The sequence below is a fragment of the Procambarus clarkii genome, chromosome 27 (genome assembly GCF_040958095.1).
Source record: "Procambarus clarkii isolate CNS0578487 chromosome 27, FALCON_Pclarkii_2.0, whole genome shotgun sequence".
In the NCBI taxonomy this organism is placed as follows: domain Eukaryota; kingdom Metazoa; phylum Arthropoda; class Malacostraca; order Decapoda; family Cambaridae; genus Procambarus; species Procambarus clarkii.
In genome coordinates, this window is record NC_091176.1 from 16,662,147 (window position 1) to 16,682,037 (window position 19,891).

Here is a 19,891-nt window from a genome sequence, read left to right on the forward strand (position 1 = left end):
GGGCAAAGTTTCTTTCACCCTAAGTGCCCCTGTTACCTAGCAGTAAATAGGTACCTGGGAGTTAGTCAGCTGTCACGGGCTGCTTCCTGGGTGTGTGTGTGTGTGTGTGGTGTGTGGGGAAAAAAAAAAGTAGTTAGTAAACAGTTGATTGACAGTTGAGAGGCGGGCCGAAAGAGCAAAGCTCAACCCCCGCAAAAACACAACTAGTAAACACATACACACACACACACACACACATATATATATATATATATATATATATATATATATATATATATATATATATATATATATATATATATATATATATATATATATATATATATATATATAATAATAATAATAAAATTATAAAAGCGAAAACTGACCGGAAGCGCCAATGAGGGGGGACCAAATACATTGCAGTTTTGAGGAAGGAAAAGGTAAAGGGAAGAGAGAGGGTATAGTAGAGACGGAAGAAAGGGGAAGGGGAGAGTAAGGAAGGAAAAAAGTGAAAGAATTTTGAAGGGGGAGACTCGGGCGATGCGGGTGTAGACAAGCGGATGAAAGAGAAAGGATAGTAGCTTAAGGATGGGAGGGTAGATTTTTGGAGTGGATATGGGACAGGATCAAATAGTGAAAAAGGGTGGGACTAAATGAGGGAATAGGGGTGCGGGTGTATGGGAAGGAGGAGAGTAGAGGAGAGGAGAGGTAAAAAAAAAGAGATGGGTGGTAGAGAGTGTTAGAAACGCATCCACTTTTTCACGAACAGACCAGAAACCTGGTTTTTGGAGCGGGGCTGGAAGCACGAACCACCATTTTTGTTATTGTTTAATCTCGACCCCCACAAACAGATCTGACTTCCAGTAATTAACGGGATAAATGGTTGTCAGTTGCAGGTTAATCGCTTGTTGGGGGGAAGGGGGGACGGGGACTAGGGGGCAAGGTAGGGGAGGAGGAGGTTCACTTTGCTTGAGTGAGGGTGAGATGTTGGAGGGAGGGGGGGTGTGAATGAGTGGGGCAGTGGAATGGGGGAAGGTGAAGGAAACAATGTCTGTTATATTACCTAACAATTTATTCCATTACCCAACGACTCTGTTTTAAACCAATATATACAAAAATAATTAAAGTATGTTGTCGTTGAACGTCGTCGCCCATAAATCAACAACAACATACCTTAATTATTTCTGAATCTAACTTATTCAATTTGTATTGATTCTGTTTTGTGATCATATATTTAACATCTTATCTTATAATATCCTTCTTGCCTTTCATCCTTTTGTATACTGCAATCAAGACAATCTAGCCGTGAGTGACTTGATTGAAGTAAACATAGTCTTGATATACTTGATCGATTGAAATATTGCTGTTAAAAAATTTATGGTTTGTCCAAATTCAGTAATATAAAAGTCCCCTTTCCGGTGATCCATCACTAATATATATTGGTGCTTCCCAGCAAATAGTTACTATAAGTGCTTTCATTTTAGGAGGACGGGCTGACCTTTTCAGTCTCCCTCCTTAATTGCTCATTCCTCGGCCATATAAGTTTAATGCCCGTTTTGAAGCAAGCTTCAGGTCTTTCTGTTTATTGCTTTATGAATTTCCAGGATGGGATTTCACTCTGGAACTTCATACTCTAATTATGGCTTAAATTGGAATCAATTCCAGTGATGCTATTCTCTTAGTGTGATGCTCTGGTAATGTGGGCTTGGAGTTACATCTTCTTATAGATACAATAATCCTGCCCCTATAATGAATGAAAAAATATTTATACATTACTTGCAAATTATTACGTTCGAACTTTGCACGAACAGTGCTCCGCTCACTTCCTACGTTCGAATTGTACCTCTATTAATGCATCATCCACGTACAGAAGATACAAATAATTGGCAACAGAATATAAACGCCTAATATTACTAAACATAGGCGTAACTATAGACAATTCTAATATTTAATTATGTATATCTATATTAGGGAAAAGGTATCTTTTGAACATACAGTGCGTTAAATTGAAGACAGTTTCTTTGGGATCAGCGGCGGTTGGGAAGAGCAGTACTGGAAAACGAGTTCAATAATGTTTCAAACATGTACTGCAGATACTATCATCAAACCCAAGGGAGAGATACCAAATAATATACACATGGAAAATACTGGAGGGCCAGGTCCCAAATCTACACAGCAAAATAACAACGTACTGGAGTGAACGATATGGAAGAAAATGCAGAATTGAACCAGTGAAGACCAGGGGTGCCATAGGCACAATCAGAGAACACTGTATAAACATCAGAGGTCCACGGTTGTTCAACACACTCCCAGCGAGCATAAGGAATATTGCCGGAACAACCGTGGACATCTTCAAGAGGACACTAGATTGTTTCCTCCAAGGAGTGCCGGATCAACTGGGCTGTGGTGGGCATGTGGGCCTGCGGGCCGCTCCAAGACAACATCCTAGTGGACCAAACTCTCAGAAGTCAAGCCTGGCCTCGGACCGGGCTTGGGGAGTAGAAGAACTCCCAGAACCCCATCAACCAGGTATCAACCGTCGGGTTCAGAGCATAATAGACAAATTCTGACTTACTAAAATCTACGAAAGTCATCATTTGACTTATACCTTACCTAAGACGATTGGTTGTCAGATACAAATAAAACTATTCACAAAAATGTAATTTATATTTCTAACTTATGAGGGAAACCCCGATTTTTTAATCACATTACATTAATATTGCTGAAAGTGACTCTGGTCTTACAGTATTATAAAATAAGCCTTTCCAATAACGTTGAAAGCCTCTAAGCCGCAAACATGGATGAAATTGGCTTTCATCTGCATCAGTAAAACACTACAACAACAACATCAACAACTACCTCTCGCCAACTACCTTTAACTAAACACAGATGAAAATGCATGAAATATCACATTAACAAACACGAAATTATTGTCATCAATCGATCAATTATGAACCCAACAAACACGCTACACGATATCAACAATGAACAACAACAACCCAAAATACAATTTGTTCTTTTCAATTAGCAATGTGGCTAAACTTCCCCCCCCCCACCCCCCCCACCCCCCCGCCCGCCCACCTTCAAAAAAGTCCCCAATTCATAATTTGATCCCCCATTGATTCTGTGGCAAAGGGGCGTGATCTATGTATTAAGAGGTGAGCGAAGTTATATGCAATCAATTATCAGGTTAAATTGTTGCCAGTTAACATAAAAGGATCTAGGGAGCAAGTGTATATTTTCAATTAGCGGGTTTTGTTTATTTGCTTTTCGTTACGGTCGCATTCTGGGTATTAATAGTTGTAATTATGGAGGATAATTGACAAGACTGTGCTGAGAGATGGAGTGCTTTGAGATCGGGTGCTGGGAGTTAGGGTGCTGGGAGTTGTGGGTGCTGGGAGTTGTGGGTGCTGGGAGTAGTGGATGTTGGGAGTTGGGAGTGCTGGGAGTAGTGGGTGCTGGGAGTTAGGGATGGTGGAGTAGTGGGTGCTGGGAGTAGTGGGTGCTGGGAGTAGTGGGTGCTGGGAGTTGTGGGTGCTGGGAGTTGTGGGTGCTGGGAGTAGTGGATGTTGGGAGTTGGGAGTGCTGGGAGTAGTGGGTGCTGGGAGTAGTGAGTGCCTGGAGTAGTGGGTGCTGGGAGTAGTGGGTGCTGGGAGTAGTGGGTGCTGGGAGTAGTGGGTGCTGGGAGTAGTGGATGCTGGGAGTAGTGGGTGCTGGGAGTAGTGGGTGCTGGGAGTAGTGGGTGCTGGGAGTAGTGGGTGCTTGGAGTAGTGGGTGCTGGGAGTAGTGGGTGCTGGGAGTTGTGGATGCTGGGAGTTGTGGATGCTGGGAGTAGTGGGTGCTGGGAGTAGTGGGTGCTGGGAGTAGTGGGTGCTGGGAGTAGTGGGTGCTGGGAGTAGTGGGTGCTGGGAGTAGTGGGTGCTGGGAGTAGGGGGTGCTGGGAGTAGTGGGTGCTGGGAGTAGTGGGTGCTGGGAGTAGTGGGTGCTGGGAGTAGTGGGTGCTGGGAGTAGTGGGTGCTGGGAGTAGTGGGTGCTGGGAGTTGTGGATGCTGGAAGTTGTGGATGCTGGGAGTTGTAGATGCTGGGAGTTGTGGGTGCTGGGAGTAGTGGATGTTGGGAGTTGGGAGTGCTGGGAGTAGTGGGTGCTGGGAGTAGTGGGTGCTGGGAGTAGTGAGTGCCTGGAGTAGTGGGTGCTGGGAGTGGTGGATGCTGGGAGTAGTGGGTGCTGGGAGTTGGGAGTGCTGGGAGTTGTGGGTGCTGGGAGTAGTGGGTGCTGAGAGTAGTGGGTGCTGGGAGTAGTGGGTGCTGAGAGTAGTGGGTGCTGGGAGTTATGGATACTGGGAGTTGTGGGTGCTGGGAGTAGTGGGTGCTGGGAGTTGTGGGTGTTGGGAGTAGTGGGTGCTGGGAGTAGTGGGTGCTGGGAGTAGTGGGTGCTGGGAGTAGTGGGTGCTAGGAGTAGTGGGTGCTGGGAGTAGTGGGTGCTGGGAGTAGTGGGTGCTGGGAGTAGTGGGTGCTGGGAGTAGTGGGTGCTGGGAGTAGTGGGAGCTGAGAGTAGTGGGTGCTGGGAGTAGTGGGTGCTGGGAGTAGTGGGTGCTGGGAGTAGTGGGAGCTGGGAGTAGTGGGAGCTGGGAGTAGTGGGTGCTGGGAGTAGTGGGTGCTGGGAGTAGTAGGTGCTGGGAGTAGTGGGTGCTGGGAGTAGTGGGTGCTGGGAGTAGTGGATGCTGGGAGTAGTGGGTGCTGGGAGTAGTGGGTGCTGGGAGTAGTGGGTGCTGGGAGTAGTGGGTGCTGGGAGTTGTGGGTGCTGGGAGTAGTGGGTGCTGGGAGTAGTGGGTGCTGGGAGTAGTGGGTGCTGGGAGTAGTGGGTGCTAGGAGTAGTGGGTGCTGGGAGTAGTGGGTGCTGGGAGTAGTGGGTGCTAGGAGTAGTGGGTGCTGGGAGTAGTGGGTGCTGGAAGTAGTGGGTGCTGGGAGTAGTCGGTGCTGGGAGTAGTGGGTGCTAGGAGTAGTGGGTGCTGGAAGTAGTGGGTGCTGGGAGTAGTGGGTGCTGGGAGTTGTGGGTGCTGGGAGTAGTGGGTGCTGGAAGTAGTGGGTGCTGGGAGTAGTCGGTGCTGGGAGTAGTGGGTGCTAGGAGTAGTGGGTGCTGGGAGTAGTGGGTGCTGGGAGTAGTGGGTGCTAGGAGTAGTGGGTGCTGGGAGTAGTGGGTGCTGGGAGTAGTGGGTGCTGGAAGTAGTGGGTGCTGGGAGTAGTGGGTGCTATATTATAGGGCTGAAAATAATAACACTGTTACTTTCCATGATACAGTTTATTATTGTATTCTTTTATGCACATAAATTAATGCAGCCACTTCAGTTATCTTACTCCAGACGATTAATATAGTTACTACAAGAGACCTGCAACAAGCAATATATGCAGCTATTGCTGTAGGCTTTAAGTAAGTAATTAAGGAGGCCAAAACAGAAGGCTTTGCAACAGGCAATTAATACATATTCTGCAGTGGGATTGCAACAAGCATCAATGCTTCTACAATCGCTGCTACAACCTCCTCCTCCTCCTCCCATTTATTGTGCCTCTACAACTACTACTACTACTACCTACATCCCTCCTGTAAATACGTATCCAGTAAGAGCAACCGTAACATCACCCAAACATCATATTGAGAAACAAACACCCGATCACCATTATAACAATTAAACAAAGATGTTTGAAACATGGAGCCGCCGCCGACGAGGAAGAGCCAACAATTTCCTCCCCCAAAATACCGTGGAAATAGTTCGTGTACACAGAGACTTGATGAGCGAGATCACTTTGTGAAATAGTTTCCCTGATTGTCATCGTCGATACACTCAAAGTTCTGATTAGCCTCGGCGGTATTACCAGTGAAGTTAAAGGCAGAATATTGTACCTGGATTTACTAGAAGGGCTTGATGTTTGCTTTTGTTGGGGGTAAAAGTTTGTACCTTTTTTTATGTGAAGGGGTGAACATTTTTTGTTTGTTTGTTTAAAGGGTTGTTCTGTTTTTGTGGAAAAGGACATTTGTGGTGCAAAGCTGCTTTTTTTGTGAAGTAGCGCTGTTTTTTTCTTGCATTTGAGGGTGTTATTTGTATGTTTGTGGAGAGAAAGAGCATCCTTTTCTAGAGGGGGGTAGGGGGTGTTCTTTGTGTAGGCTGTTCTCCTTAGTGGAAAGGGCTTTTTTGTGTAGAGAAGTGGTTTTTCCAAAGAGGACAGATGTAATTTTAGGGAACAGCTGCTATTTTTTTTTATGGAACCCCTGTTTTGTGTTCCATGAGTTATATTCGTGGGTGGGTGCGGTTTCCATCCTATAGGTGAGAATTGTTCCTGTACTGGTTTTTCTGGTTTCTGTGTAGTGGTTGAATTGGTTTCAGTGTACTGGTTTCTATGGGCGAAAGCGTTTTATTTCCTGAAAGGGGGGCAGCTCCCCTGTGTTGATAAGGATACTTTTTAACTCGGAGGAGGACTTACCTTTTTTAATTTGAGAGATCTCATCTAATTTAGTAGTGATGAATCTTCTTTTGCTGTTGTTGTAATTCTGTTTATTATTGAGGAATGGGGCTGATTTTTTGGTGAGGAAGGCTTTTCTAGTTTTTTTAAGAAGGCTATTTTTGCTTAGGAGAGCTGTTCATTTCGCAGGATGTAGAGGTTATGCTACTTGATTTATGAGGGCTGCTCGTTGTGTGCGAGGGTTGTTTAAGGTAGAGAAAACCTTTTGTTTATCATAAGGAAGGGCTGTTATTTACTCTAGATGAGAGTAGTTTACTCAGCAGCCGGGCTGTGATCCCGCTTTGTCTCCGTCTCTCTCATGTTCATTCATTATTTTTTTCTATGTCTGTTCACATTGAAATAGTGAGAGCAAGAGAGAGGGAGGGAGGGAGGGAGGGAGAAGGGTAGGTAGGTAGGTAGGGACCCATGCAGTCAAAAAGCTTCACAAATAATAAATACAGCACAACGGTCAGCCAATCCGATGCTAAAGCATTAAGATATTTATCAAAAATAATCGTCGATATGGATTACATTAATAAAATAAATATTCATTCGAATTTTTCATTATATCGTGCTATAAACTTCAACAATTTATATTATTTTGTTATGCTCTGATAATAATTCATTTTTGCGTACCATATATGATTTTTAACAGTGGACAAATCCTGGCCAAAATTACTTCTGGACTTTTGGTGAAGTATATGCAGTTTTGTCTGGAATGTACATCACTATTAGCATCTCATAGCATCTTCTCCACGTTCATCACTACTTTCTCTCTACTCACATTATCTTATTAATACACATCACTAAACGGTTTATTAAACCATTCAACACAGACTCAGACAACAACTCAACCACAGAATAATTCACCAAAGCCATATACATCTTTTCATAGTAAGGCAATCCACAATTTTTCACGTCACAATTCCCTAGTCATTCTCAATTTATTAACCAATAATCACAACTTTGACACAACAACACCCATCCCAACCACTCACGTCCCACCACTAGGACTGGACGGTAACGCGATGGTCTCGCTTCATGCAGGTCGGTGTTCAATCCTCGACCGTCCAAGTGGTTGGGCACCAGTAATGGTTTGGCTCTTTCTCTCGATAGATCCCTTCCCCTTCTTAACCAATCATAACTCACCCAGCCTAACTACTCACAACACAATGAACATAAATAACCTCATAGACAAAGTGGCTGGCAAGAGACCTTAAGACACAGTGACCGACAAAACACTATGAGAACGGAAGGGTTTGGACTGCAGTTTTGTTGGAGTAACTCAGGCGGCCGCCGACGGTGAGGCATTTGCATCCTTGGACATGCAAGAAATGTCGCTCGTGAATCCTCATTAAGGAGTTTTGCTGAAGAGAAGGAGGGAGAAGGAAGGCAGGAGGGAGGGACGGAGGGAGGGAGGGAGGGCTGAAGGATTTAAAGATGAAGGGGAAAAATGAGGGGAAGAATGTCATCTCAATCAAGTTAAATTCCCCTTGCCCCTTTCTTCCTCCGCTTTCTCCACCCTTTTCTCCACACTTATCCTCCTCTCTCTCTCTAAATCCTCCGCCTCCCTCTTCCTCAATTCCCTCCCCCTCCTCCTTCTCCTACCTCCAATCGTTCTTCCCCCCCCCCCCACTCCTTATCTATCCAAACTCACCCCCGTCTCCTCCCTCCATAACTGCTCACTTAACATTCTGGTGGCACTTGCAAATGGCCAGAGCTTAAGTGTGAAGTAGAGCGGAAAGTTATCCTTTAAGTGTTGCTGACGTGTATGGGATCGCGAGGCGCTGCAATATTGGGTTAAACTGCACTTATACAAGTTAAAAAAATAGAGTGTAAGTGTTAAAGACACACGGGATCACTTATAATTCGCTCTCATCAAAGTACTTTATAAGTGTATTACCGAGTGTGCTTTACAGTGCGGTGAAAGGCGAATGATACTGTGTGTGTGTGTGTGTGTGTGTGTGTGTGTGTGTGTGTGTGTGTGTGTGTGTGTGTGTGTGTGTGTGTGTGTGTGTGTGTGGTGAGATGTCAAACATACTGAAGTGGTAAATGTGGTGATATATAAATCTTATCTATGGTAGTTGAGTGACTACATAATCTTACCCTTAAGTAGCAGCAGATGCACGACGTTTCCTCTCAATTAAAATTACCAAAGACTCGGCAGTTTAAAGAGAAAAAATTCCCACGGCGACTCTCACATACAGGCTGACTTTAGCTACACAATACATTCAACAAGATATCATGTTCAATACTGCCCAGTGTAGTAGCTACATGAAGGTAACTACATAGAGTACAGGATCTTCACAGGATCTCAAACATGTTCGACAGCCATATTTAGGTTATTGAGGTGGATTAGGGTAACTGATTCCACAGGAAAGCTAGTGCTGGTTACACTTTTTTTTGGCTTTCTGCTCTGATTTCTTGTGCATCTTTTTTTTGGGTAGGAACAATGCGTATCAATTACAAGTAACCACACTATGGCCTGCTTGTTTATTACTTGACACATCCGTAGGCACTCTGTGTTGCTGTCTGTGGCAATCCTGAGCATACCTTGTGGTTCCCTTGCGATGATTTCGGGGCTTACCGTCCGCGCGGCTCGGTCCTCGACCAGGCCTCCTCGTTGCTGGACTGGTCAACCTGGCTGTTCGTCCAGCAGCGGTAGTCCGGCCGACAGCCGTCCGGCAGCATTGCGCATAACAGTACAGTACCCGCTTGTAATTCAAACGTCATGGGTTTCAGTGTTGGCCAGAATTCCATCTCCTGACGTAAATAGTTTGTACACGGTCCGGTTACCCTTCATAGGTCTTTGCCAAAAAATCCTTTCTGTGATGGAAGGCTATTGGTCGACCTTTATGTGGTTGAATGGCGGTAAATGAGACGATTAATGCTATTGTAAAACTTAGCTTTACAACAAGCAGAGTATAACCACTGTGTAGGGCTCTTAGCAAACGTGGTTTGACCTCTATTTAACTTATTATATTTCTAAGCAAGTAGACAGACAGTCTCTCTCACTCTCTCTCTCTCTCTCTCTCTCTCTCTCTCTCTCTCTCTCTCTCTCTCTCTCTCTCTCTCTCTCTCTCTCTCTCTCTCTCTCTCTCTCTCTCTCTCTCTCTCTCTCACACACACACACACACAAACACACAAAGACACACACACACACACAAACACACAAAGACACACACACACACACACACACACACACACACACACACACACACACACACACACACACACACACAAACACACAAACACACACTATATATGTAAACTAAAAACTAACATAAAGATTCTTTGACATCACAACACCGTACAAAAAAGTAATTGCGCACGCACAAAAGTTAGTCTGAAAAAGTAAGAGGCTTTATAAAGTGCCGGTTTCGAGCAGAAGCCTTGTGACTTCTGTGTAAAGCCTCCAGAATCTCCTCATGCATATTAAAGACACAGTGCCGTCTCTTGAGAGCTTTGTAAACCTTTCTCACTCTTGACAAAAATTCTAATTAAAGTGTTATTTGTATTAGCAAATGAGAAAGGCGAAGCGATTGAGATAGATTAAGAGAGAGAGCGAGAGAGAGAGAGAGAGAGCGAGAGAGAGAGAGAGAGAGAGAGAGAGAGAGAGAGAGAGAGAGAGAGAGAGAGAGAGAGAGAGAGAGAGAGAGAGAGAGAGAGAGAGAGAGAGAAAAGACTCATAAAAACAAGAGGACTTCTACGAATAAAATACATTCCCCAGCACACACAGAGAGCTGCTCTTGGGAGCCAGACTTACCGAGAGCAAAGCCGTCCTTAGTCCACTGGGCCTTGCCTTGCTGGTTGTCGACGGCACACTGCAGGAACACGTCCTCTCCCTCCTTCACTTCCACGCTGTGTGGCGTCATTCGGAACTTCTGGAACTCCGTCGCCGAACCTGAAGGACAGGGGAAACAAACGTTAATTACCGACCTATTGGGGGGCTAGATAGTTGAACTGTAAGGGACCTCAGTAAAATGATTTTATAAAGGGCACATGATTACAAGTGGTTATCAGGGTGGTATCTCACTGTTGAATGGCCCATATGACGCTTCCAGAAATGCGTACCGACTGTGATTAGTGATTCCTGTAGAATGTAACATGATTTCACATATCAATTTGGAGTTCTGACAGAGTTGCTTTATGTAGCTCTACGGATATCCGAGTTAAAAAAATAAAGGACCTCCAAAAAGGTTTGGAGGTCCAGCCACAGCTCCCGGAAGTGGACTTTGTAGGCATGGAGTTACGAGGGAATCCACATGCTGTTTATAGACCTCCGTCAATCTTGACATGAGGTAAGTTCAGATGGCAGGATCACCTGAATCTCCATTACTTCACCGTACATATATGCGTGCCGCTTCAGATATGCCACAACAGAGATAAACTTCCTATCAAAACAATGGCTGGCCCCGTAGAAAGCAAGTAAAACAAAAATCAGTCTGAAGAACATATCGCCAGATATGTTACACTTGAATACTACTTGAAGGAGCGGTGACTAAAGCCACCTGGGGGGGGAAGAGTGATGTTGAAGCTTCAGTTCCTTTAAATATAACGTAAACAGTCGAATTAATGAAGCAATACAGCTTTATGTTTTAATATAAACAAAACAATACATACGAGAAACTGCATTTCGAGAATTATAAATCATAATCATAAAAAGTGATTATAAAAATAATGTTAATAATATTATTATTTTGTAACGCCCTCATGCAGGTGGGACAGTGTTAAGAAACGCGATAGTTGAACCCATCTCGCTTGACTTTGATATTGGCTTATTCTGCATAATACCGCAGTGTATGAGGGCTCCCTCAATGCGAAATAACTCACTATCACTAAAGAGCATCAGTAAAGAGTTTACATTTTCGCGTGCTCTTTACTGAGCTCTACATACCTAACGACTAGCACTTCAGTCAGTTAATCAAATTATTCAGAAAGCTCTTCGAGAATTTAGACTATTCATATATAGCAGTCAGATCCTGCATTCTTATTTGCAATTACCAATTCTGATTCCGAGATTCCTTTCTCCTCCTGCATTCCTCTCTTAGATGAGAAGCTGACAACACGGTCAGTGATATTAGTCATTTCAAGGCGAAATTATCAATATAAGGAATAATAAATTTCAATTTTCATATCCCCATTACGTAGTTGTGGGCCTCTTCCCTCTGTCTGTGGCTGGACGAACTGCGGTCTGTGTGTCTCGGGGGCTTAAATACTCTCTAATCACCTTATTCACTGCATATAAATGTACAAGTAAAACAGCACACGCATACCACCATTGCACTTGTATATGTCTCGTTTTGCGCAGATTAATCCCCGGCGAAGGTCTCGTGGCTCCATGGATTTAATACTGAATCAGAGGGGAAAATTATGTATCAAGAACTGAGTGCGAGAGAGGGGAGACTGGAATCTCCCCTTGGCTTCCCCTCAAGCAGGAAAGACCAGAGAAATATCCCTCCTGAACGGCAAAAGACGAACTCAGTAAATTCAGTAACCTGTGCATTAAAAGACTGAAATGGGTATGGAGAGGACAGGAGAAACACACACACACACACACACACACACACACACACACACTGATAGAGAAACAGAAAATTAAATATAGAGAGAAAATCAAAGCAAGAGATAAGGAAGAGGGCGATGAGAGTGAGAATCGGGGAAAAAAGATACAATCTGAACTAGACAAATGTGTAATATAAAAATAAAAAAGTAGGTTAAAGAGGGAGGTTCACGGCTCGTTAGTGTATAAAGTGAAGCTGATCTCTTGATGTGTGTGTACACGCCGACTGGGTCTCGCTCGCTCTGCTCCCAGCCATGGAAATGGCTAATCATTAATTGGCTCTCTGACGGTAAAAAAAAACATTGCTTTTTACGAAACTTCAAAATATAGAAATTGTATACGTGTCACACGAGGGCAAAATTAAAAAATATGTAAGTCTTTGTTTTTTAAAGTGTAAAAATAAAAAATAAAAAATGGGATAATCTGTACTTTCCTAATAGTGAGATTAAGGAATGAGCTTCAAATCACAGCTCCATATTTACAATTGCGTCCATGCTGGTTGGAGGTTCACGTCCCCGACAAGAGCAATGAAGGAAAAGTCATTATTGTGTTATTGTAGCTTTTTTGGGGAAGGGTTCACTACTGGCTGATTTTGGAGCCTGGGAAGGTCTTGAGAGGAGGGGAAGGCTATCAGAGAGCAGCCCATCCTCCGAAGATTTCCCAACGTCTAGAAACTGTAATACAAAAGTCGCCTTATCCTAACCTACACAAGGACCCAAAAACAAAAAACGTGACAGTATGTCAGTTTCGCCAGCCGCTACCATTTTTCTAGTACGATAATTTCTAGCCTTAGGTAGAGTATACGTTAAAAATCAACGGTCTGCTAGGAGGATGGGTTGACCAGAGTTCAGCCATCTCCCTTTATAATTTTTATGTGAGCATTGTGGTACATTAGTTGGTGTGCTCACTTGGTTAATTGTATTCTTATATAAAAATCAGATCCTAGGCGACAGCAAGCATAATGCAATTGCAAGATTATTATTACAATTCATCATTATGTTTTGAAGGACCAACATTCATCACCAGATCTGAAATACCAATTAAGAACAGATTCAGACAACTATTATCTGTTAATAAAGTTATTGTAAAATAATTTTTTCATTATTTTTCATATGTAGAAAACTAAAGTATTGCCAAAAATTGGATATTCAACAATGAAAACCGATTAAGGTTTTAAAAACAGGTTAGTACAAAAAATATTAAGATCTATTTTCTAGCTGTGTTGATTTTGAAGCTTCTATCCGATGTTTATTTTTTGAATGTCCAACTTTGAACTTTTTGCCTTTCATAGTTTTTTCTAGTGCTGAATTTGACCAGACCATCACACTAGAAGGTGAAGGGACGACGACGTTTCGGTCCGTCCTGGACCATTCACAATCGACTAGAGAATGGTCCAGGACGGACCTGAAACGTCGTCGTCCCTTCACCTTCTAGTGTGTGGCCTGGTCAAACTACTTCAGCCACGTTATTGTGACTCATCGCCTGCACCTAGTGCTGAATAATTTGTGTGATATAACTGAATCAAACATCGAGAAGGTGCGTCACATTTGTCTGTGATAAACGCCCAAAGTATGTTGAAAGGAACCCCTCCACACGCTATTGTGGAGAAATTAGTATTTCGTCAGCAGTTGATATGCCTTAAACTCAACACCAATCCATGTGTTTAGTCAATTAACATGTTTTACTATACAATATGAGTATGAGTGGAAAGTATGATTCATTTTAGTTTACTGTATATTGTGAGTTCATTTTGTTTGAAAATAAATTTTCTTGTGACTTCGTTTTATTTCACGAGTTAAATGTAAATATTAAAAATGTCAGAATTTTCTTAAACCTTTAAACCCTTCTTTAAAGTAATAAGATATTGATATTATCAATTTTAAATATGCCTAAATTGTTTATAATAGTTATTTTAGATTTGATGATGAATGCTGATAACAACCACAACAAAAGCATCTTTCTTTTTCTCTCTCTCTCTCTCTCTCTCTCTCTCTCTCTCTCTCTCTCTCTCTCTCTCTCTCTCTCTCTCTCTCTCTCTCTCTCTCTCTCTCGCTCTCTCTCTCTCTCTCTCACGAATCCTGAAGTTCATGGGAGAGCACTTCCCAGGAAGGAAGTAATGGGCTGCAGTGAGAAGAGAGATATTGAAACGAGAGAGAGGAAACGTTTCAGTTCATAGGCAATTACTATTTTTTCGTTTCCATATTTGCTGATAATGCAATGCCCTATGAAGAGTCAGAACAGGTGGGACCGTGATCCCTGCTAGGAGATAATGACACACTTCAGACGAGGCCTGAAAAAAGGCAGATTGATTTTAATCCAGCCAAATGTAAGGTTATGTTAGGGACATGAGTGTGGAGACTCGAAAATCTATAGAGTTAAGGGAAAGTCTGAGAGTAGACATGACCCGAAATCTAATGACGAAAGCTCACATTCACCGAATATCGTGCAGCCTTCATAGACCTTCTTGAGTCTATATACAACCTACATGAGTACCCACTGTACTAGTATGCATCCTCAGCATGGATTCCCCCCCCCCCCCACTCCTCCCATGAAAGTGAACAATACGGAACTTGGAAGAAACAAAGATATGCAACAAGGACTCGTTTTTGGACTGAATAACGGAAGAGGAAAGAGTCCTAAGGGAACTAAATCTTACCACACTGAAGGATAGAAGGCAAGGATAAAAAGTCTCACTGGTGACATGATAACTGCACAGAAAATTTAAGAGAAATTAACAATGCTGTTAGAAGAAGCAAAACTCAATGATAGGAACTGCAGAACTAGTTATCTTCTTGAGGTTATCTTGAGATGAATTTCGGGGCATTAGCGTCCCCGCGGCCCGGTCCTCGACCAGGCCTCCTTTTTGTTACACATCCCCAGGAAGCAGCCCGTAACAGCTGTCTAACTCATAGGTACCTATTTACTACTAGGTATCAGGAGCATCAGGGGTGAAAGAAACATTTTGCCCATTTGTCTCCGCCCCCACCGGGGAATCGAACCCGGAACCTCAGGACTACGAATCCGAAGCGCTGTCCACTCAGCTGCAATTCGACAGAGGTGCAATATCGAAAAAAAAATTACGAAGACGTCAGTATGAACGTTTTCAGCTCCTGAATTGTACCTAAGGGAAAATTGGTTTGAATAAGTAGTAGCAGAAGCTAATTCAATAGGCAGATTAAAATAATTTGATAAGTAAAACAAAGGAATGAAGTCAGATACATTGAACTACGAAGTGTTCGATTTGCGAGGCTCTAATGTTCGACCCTGAAAGCACAACGAGGCTAAGTATATTTGGGAAAGTATATCTAGGTAAGTATATCTGTCCTGAAAACACAAGCTAGAATCACAAGCAATCCCCCAAAGCAAGTAGAAGCAAATAAAAGAATGAACGAAAGAACGTGTAAACAAATAGATAAAGACAGTGAAAGAGATTGATGAAATTGAAAGAGACATTGGCGAACAGAATGAAACAAAAAACATAAATCACTGACAAGCAGAGCTAAAAAACAAAAACAAAAATAAAAGTCTTCGGTGGGGAAAAAAACTGATTTACAATTGCGCATTTTACGGCCCATCCCAGGAGCCAGGTGAGGGCCATCCCTGCAACCCCTGCCATCCCTGCAACCCCCCCTGCAACCCCTGCCATCCCTGCAACCCCCCCTGCAACCCCTGCCATCCCTGCAACCCCCCCTGCAACCCCTGCAATCCCTGCAACCCCCCCTGCAACCCCTGCCATCCCTGCAACCCCCCTGCAACCCCTGCCATCCCTGCAACCCCAGTGAGGTTAATGCTTACTGTGGTTGTCTTCGTGGCCAGGGATCACGATTACTCGTGCACCCAGCCACGGTTCGAAACCCTTTGTTATTGGGCGGTGGTGTTGGAAGGGAGAGCGAACGAGAGGAAAAAAAGAGATAGAGAGACAGGGAGAGGGAAGAGAAAGAGAAGAGAGAGAGAGAGAGAGAGAGAGAGAGAGAGAGAGAGAGAGAGAGAGAGAGAGAGAGAGAGAGAGAGAGAGAGAGAGAGAGAGAGAGAGAGAGAGAGAAGGGATGGAAAGGGAGGGAGGCGCCAGAGGAGATTGGATTATTGCCTCCAAGCTAAGTGATCACAGCATCCCTGTGATCTGACAGCTGATTCGCTATTCATTTGGTTAAGATTTGGTGTGTTAGTTTTTTGTCGCTCTTTTGGTATTTTTAACTGTAAATAAATTGCTTAAACACTCTTTAATGAAGTCTTAATATCAAATTTACAATACAGATTACTGGAAAAAATTATCCAGTTTTCTATTCATTCGAGGAGCCATCGGAAAAAAAATATATTTCCTGTTGAAGAAAACGTTGAAACGATATTTGTTTAAACTTAAAAAAATGTTTTAAAACTCTCATGTGTGTGTGAATGAAACTTACCATCCCACACCCAACATTCCTGAGTGTTAGAAGTTATTTATTTATAATAAATTTTATTTATTTATTTACTATAAATATCTCTCTCACGTCCAGCCCTCATGTACGCCAGGGGTATATTGCACAAAGCAGAGAGATCGGAGGATAATTTCCTATAACGTGATTGGAAATGCGCCCAACCGTTACTGTCCTCGCCAGGGATTCAATCCCAGAATTCTCGAGTGTGAGCCGAGAGCGAAGCCGACTGTACTACCGGGACCCCAGGAATATATTGACAAATGTATGGATACTTCACTGGATCTATCCAGGCACTGCTGGTTACCCATTCATATATATATATATATATATATATATATATATATATATATATATATATATATATATATATGTGTGTGTGTGTGTGTGTGTGTGTGTGTGTGTGTGTGTGTGTGTGTGTGTGTGTGTGTGTGTGTGTGTGTGTGTGTGTGTGTTGTTTAAACTATAAAGTTTGAAAAGCAAACCAGACTGAAACCAGAACTGCTATCTCTGTCATTTTAATTTCAGTTTTGCGATATCTCTCAATCTTAAAAATGCAAAAATCGAGAGATTCGTACATTCCAATATTTTTGGGTTCCTACATGTAAAGTTTGAAAGTTTTCCTTGTATGAGGCTGATGGGTGTATACATACCACCCATATGTATATTTATGGCTTTGATGTTTTCACTATTTCCTTAAGATTTTGTGTAAAATGACAATAGTTATGTTTACATGCTTTCCGTGTCATATTCCTTTTTTCATCTCTACACGTATCTGAGAATTACTTTAGCTGCGTACACTCACCAAACCGTCCCCCCTCTTTCTCTCTCTCTCTCTCTCTCTCTCTCTCTCTCTCTCTCTCTCTCGCTTTCTCACCACACCCTGCTCACACACCCCACCCCTCTCTTCTCGCACATAAGTCCTCTCACTATTTCACCCTAACGTGCACACTCTTCCCCTCAATGCCTTTTCTCTCTCTCTCTCTCTCTCTCTCTCTCTCTCTCTCTCTCTCTCTCTCTCTCTCTCTCTCTCTCTCTCTCTCTCTCTCTCTCTCTCTCTCTCTCTCTCTCAGCAATTGTTCTACCAGACTTTTGCAAAAAGCATGATGCTACTCTCAGGCTGTTTTACCCAACGGCATGATGTTACTACTATGTTTTTTCACACCACGCTAGAGTGCTGTTGTTTTACACAACAGTATGGTAAGCTGGCGAAGAGTGAGAGCCTTTGCTCGGTTATCCTGATCTCTTTTATGTGGGTGTGACTTCAGAGTTGAGAAGGTGTATTCTCTTATCTGGCTTTCCCATGTTCTCCAACCCTCTCGATATATATATATATATATATATATATATATATATATATATATATATATATATATATATATATATATATATATATATATATATATATATATATACCTCTTTCTCTCTTGTACCCCCCCCCCCCATCTATTTCACGAAGCCCCCCTTTCTCTGTATCTCGTTCTGCCCTACTTATCTCTTTCTCTCTCTTTTTTCTAAAGTATATTCAAATACTCATTTCAGAGAGATAGGATATTTTCCATCCATCATTATATCCCTTCAAGTCTCTTCGTTCCCATCTCTTTCTCGCCTCATTCCCTTTTTTTTTTTTAACCCCCTGTTTACTCTTCTTTCCCCACACTCTCCGACCTTTTCACTCTATATATCTCACTCACGTCTCTCACAAACAAAAAACAATGTCGAGCCATACATGCGCACAGAAAAACGTCTTTGTTTACATGGGAGGCTGGCGTCCCAAAGCCTGGTGCCCGAGCACCTTTCATCCTGGTCTGGGCTGAAGGCGCTGCAGTACCTTCCATTGAGGCTGTGCTTGGACGCCGCCACAGATGGTAAACAGTTCTGAATGCGGGGCACCAGGATCTCGTTTTGACACGAGTTCAAGCGAAGAATTTTCCCCATTATTTCGTATATCTTTGGTTGTGAACGGTGTGTGTACTCATCTAGTTGTGGTTGCTTAGGTTGGGCTTTGGCTCTTTGGTCCCGCCTCTCAACTGTCAGTCTACTGGTGTACAGATTCCTGAGCCTACTGGGCTCTGTCATATCTACACCTGAAACTGTGTAAGGAGTCAGCCTCCACCACATCACTGCCTAATGCATTCCATCTGTTAATTACTTTGACACTGAAAAAATTCTTTCTAACGTCCCTGTGGCTCATGTGGGTACCCAGTTTCCACCTGTGTCCGTCTTGTTCGCGTACCACCTGTGTTGAATAGTTTATCCTTGTCTATCCGGGCGATTCCCCTGAGGATTTTGTAGGTTGTGATCATGGCCCCCTTACTCTTCTGTCTTCCAGTGTCGTAAGGTGCATTTTCCGCAGCCTTTCCTTGTAACTCATGCCTCTTAGTTCTGGGACTAGTCTAGTGGCATACCATTGAACTTTTTACAGCTTCGTCATGTGCTTGACAAGGTACGGGCTCCAGTGCTGGGGCCGCATACTCCAGAATTGGTCTTACATATGTGGTATACAAGATTCTGAATGATTCCTTACACAGGTTTCTGAAGGCTGTTCTGATGTTAGCCAGCCTCGCATATGCTGCAGACGTTATTCTTTTTATGTGGGCTTCAGGAGAGAGGTTTGGTGTGATATCAACTCCTAGATCTTTCTCTATGTCCGTTTCATTAAGTACTTCATCTCCTATTCTGTATCCTGTGTTTGGCCTCCTATTTCCACCACCTAGTTTCATTACTTTGCGTTTACTCGGGCTGAACTTCAACAGCCATTTGTTAAACCTTTCACTCAATCTGTCTAGGTCATCTTGTCGCCTCCTACTATCATCCTCTGTTTCAATTCTCATAATGTTTGCATCATCAGCAAACATTGAGAGAAACGAGTCTATAACTTCTGGGAGATAATTTACATATATCAGAAACAGTATAGGTCCATGGACTGACCCCTGCGGGACTCCACTCGTAACGTCTCGCCAATCTGAGACCTCATCTCTCACATTGACTCGTTGTCTCCTGTTGCTTAGGTACTCCTTTATCCAATGGAGTACCTTCCCTTTCACTCCAGCCTGCATCTCCAGCTTTTTCACGAGCCTCTTGTATGGTACTGTATCAAAGGCTTTCTGGCAATCCAAAAATATGCATTCTGCCCACCATTCTCTTTCTTGCCTGATCGTAGAATTCAAGTAACCCTGTGAGGCAGGACCTGCCATCCCTGAACCCATGTTGATACTGTGTTACAAAGGTCTTTCGCTCCAGATATTCCACTAGCTTTCTTCGCACAATCTTCTCTATCAGCTTGCATGGTATGCAGGGTAGGGACACTAGACTGTAGTTCAGTGCCTCCTGTCTATCCCCTTTCTTGTATAACGGGACTACGTAAGCTGCTTTGTGTGTGTGTGTGTGTGTGTGTGTGTGTGTGTGTGTGTGTGTGTGTGTGTGTGTGTGTGTG

General features: G+C 43.2%; 1 protein-coding gene across 1 annotated transcript in view; it reads right to left on the minus strand.

The window, feature by feature from the left end:
• The window catches only part of LOC138369290 (nephrin-like), a 277,270-nt gene that overhangs the window by 100,671 nt on the left and 156,708 nt on the right, over positions 1-19,891 (minus strand). The window contains exon 2 of the mRNA XM_069332387.1: positions 10,244-10,381. Coding sequence (XP_069188488.1) covers positions 10,244-10,381 — 138 coding nt within the window. The remainder of the gene's footprint in view (positions 1-10,243; positions 10,382-19,891) is intronic.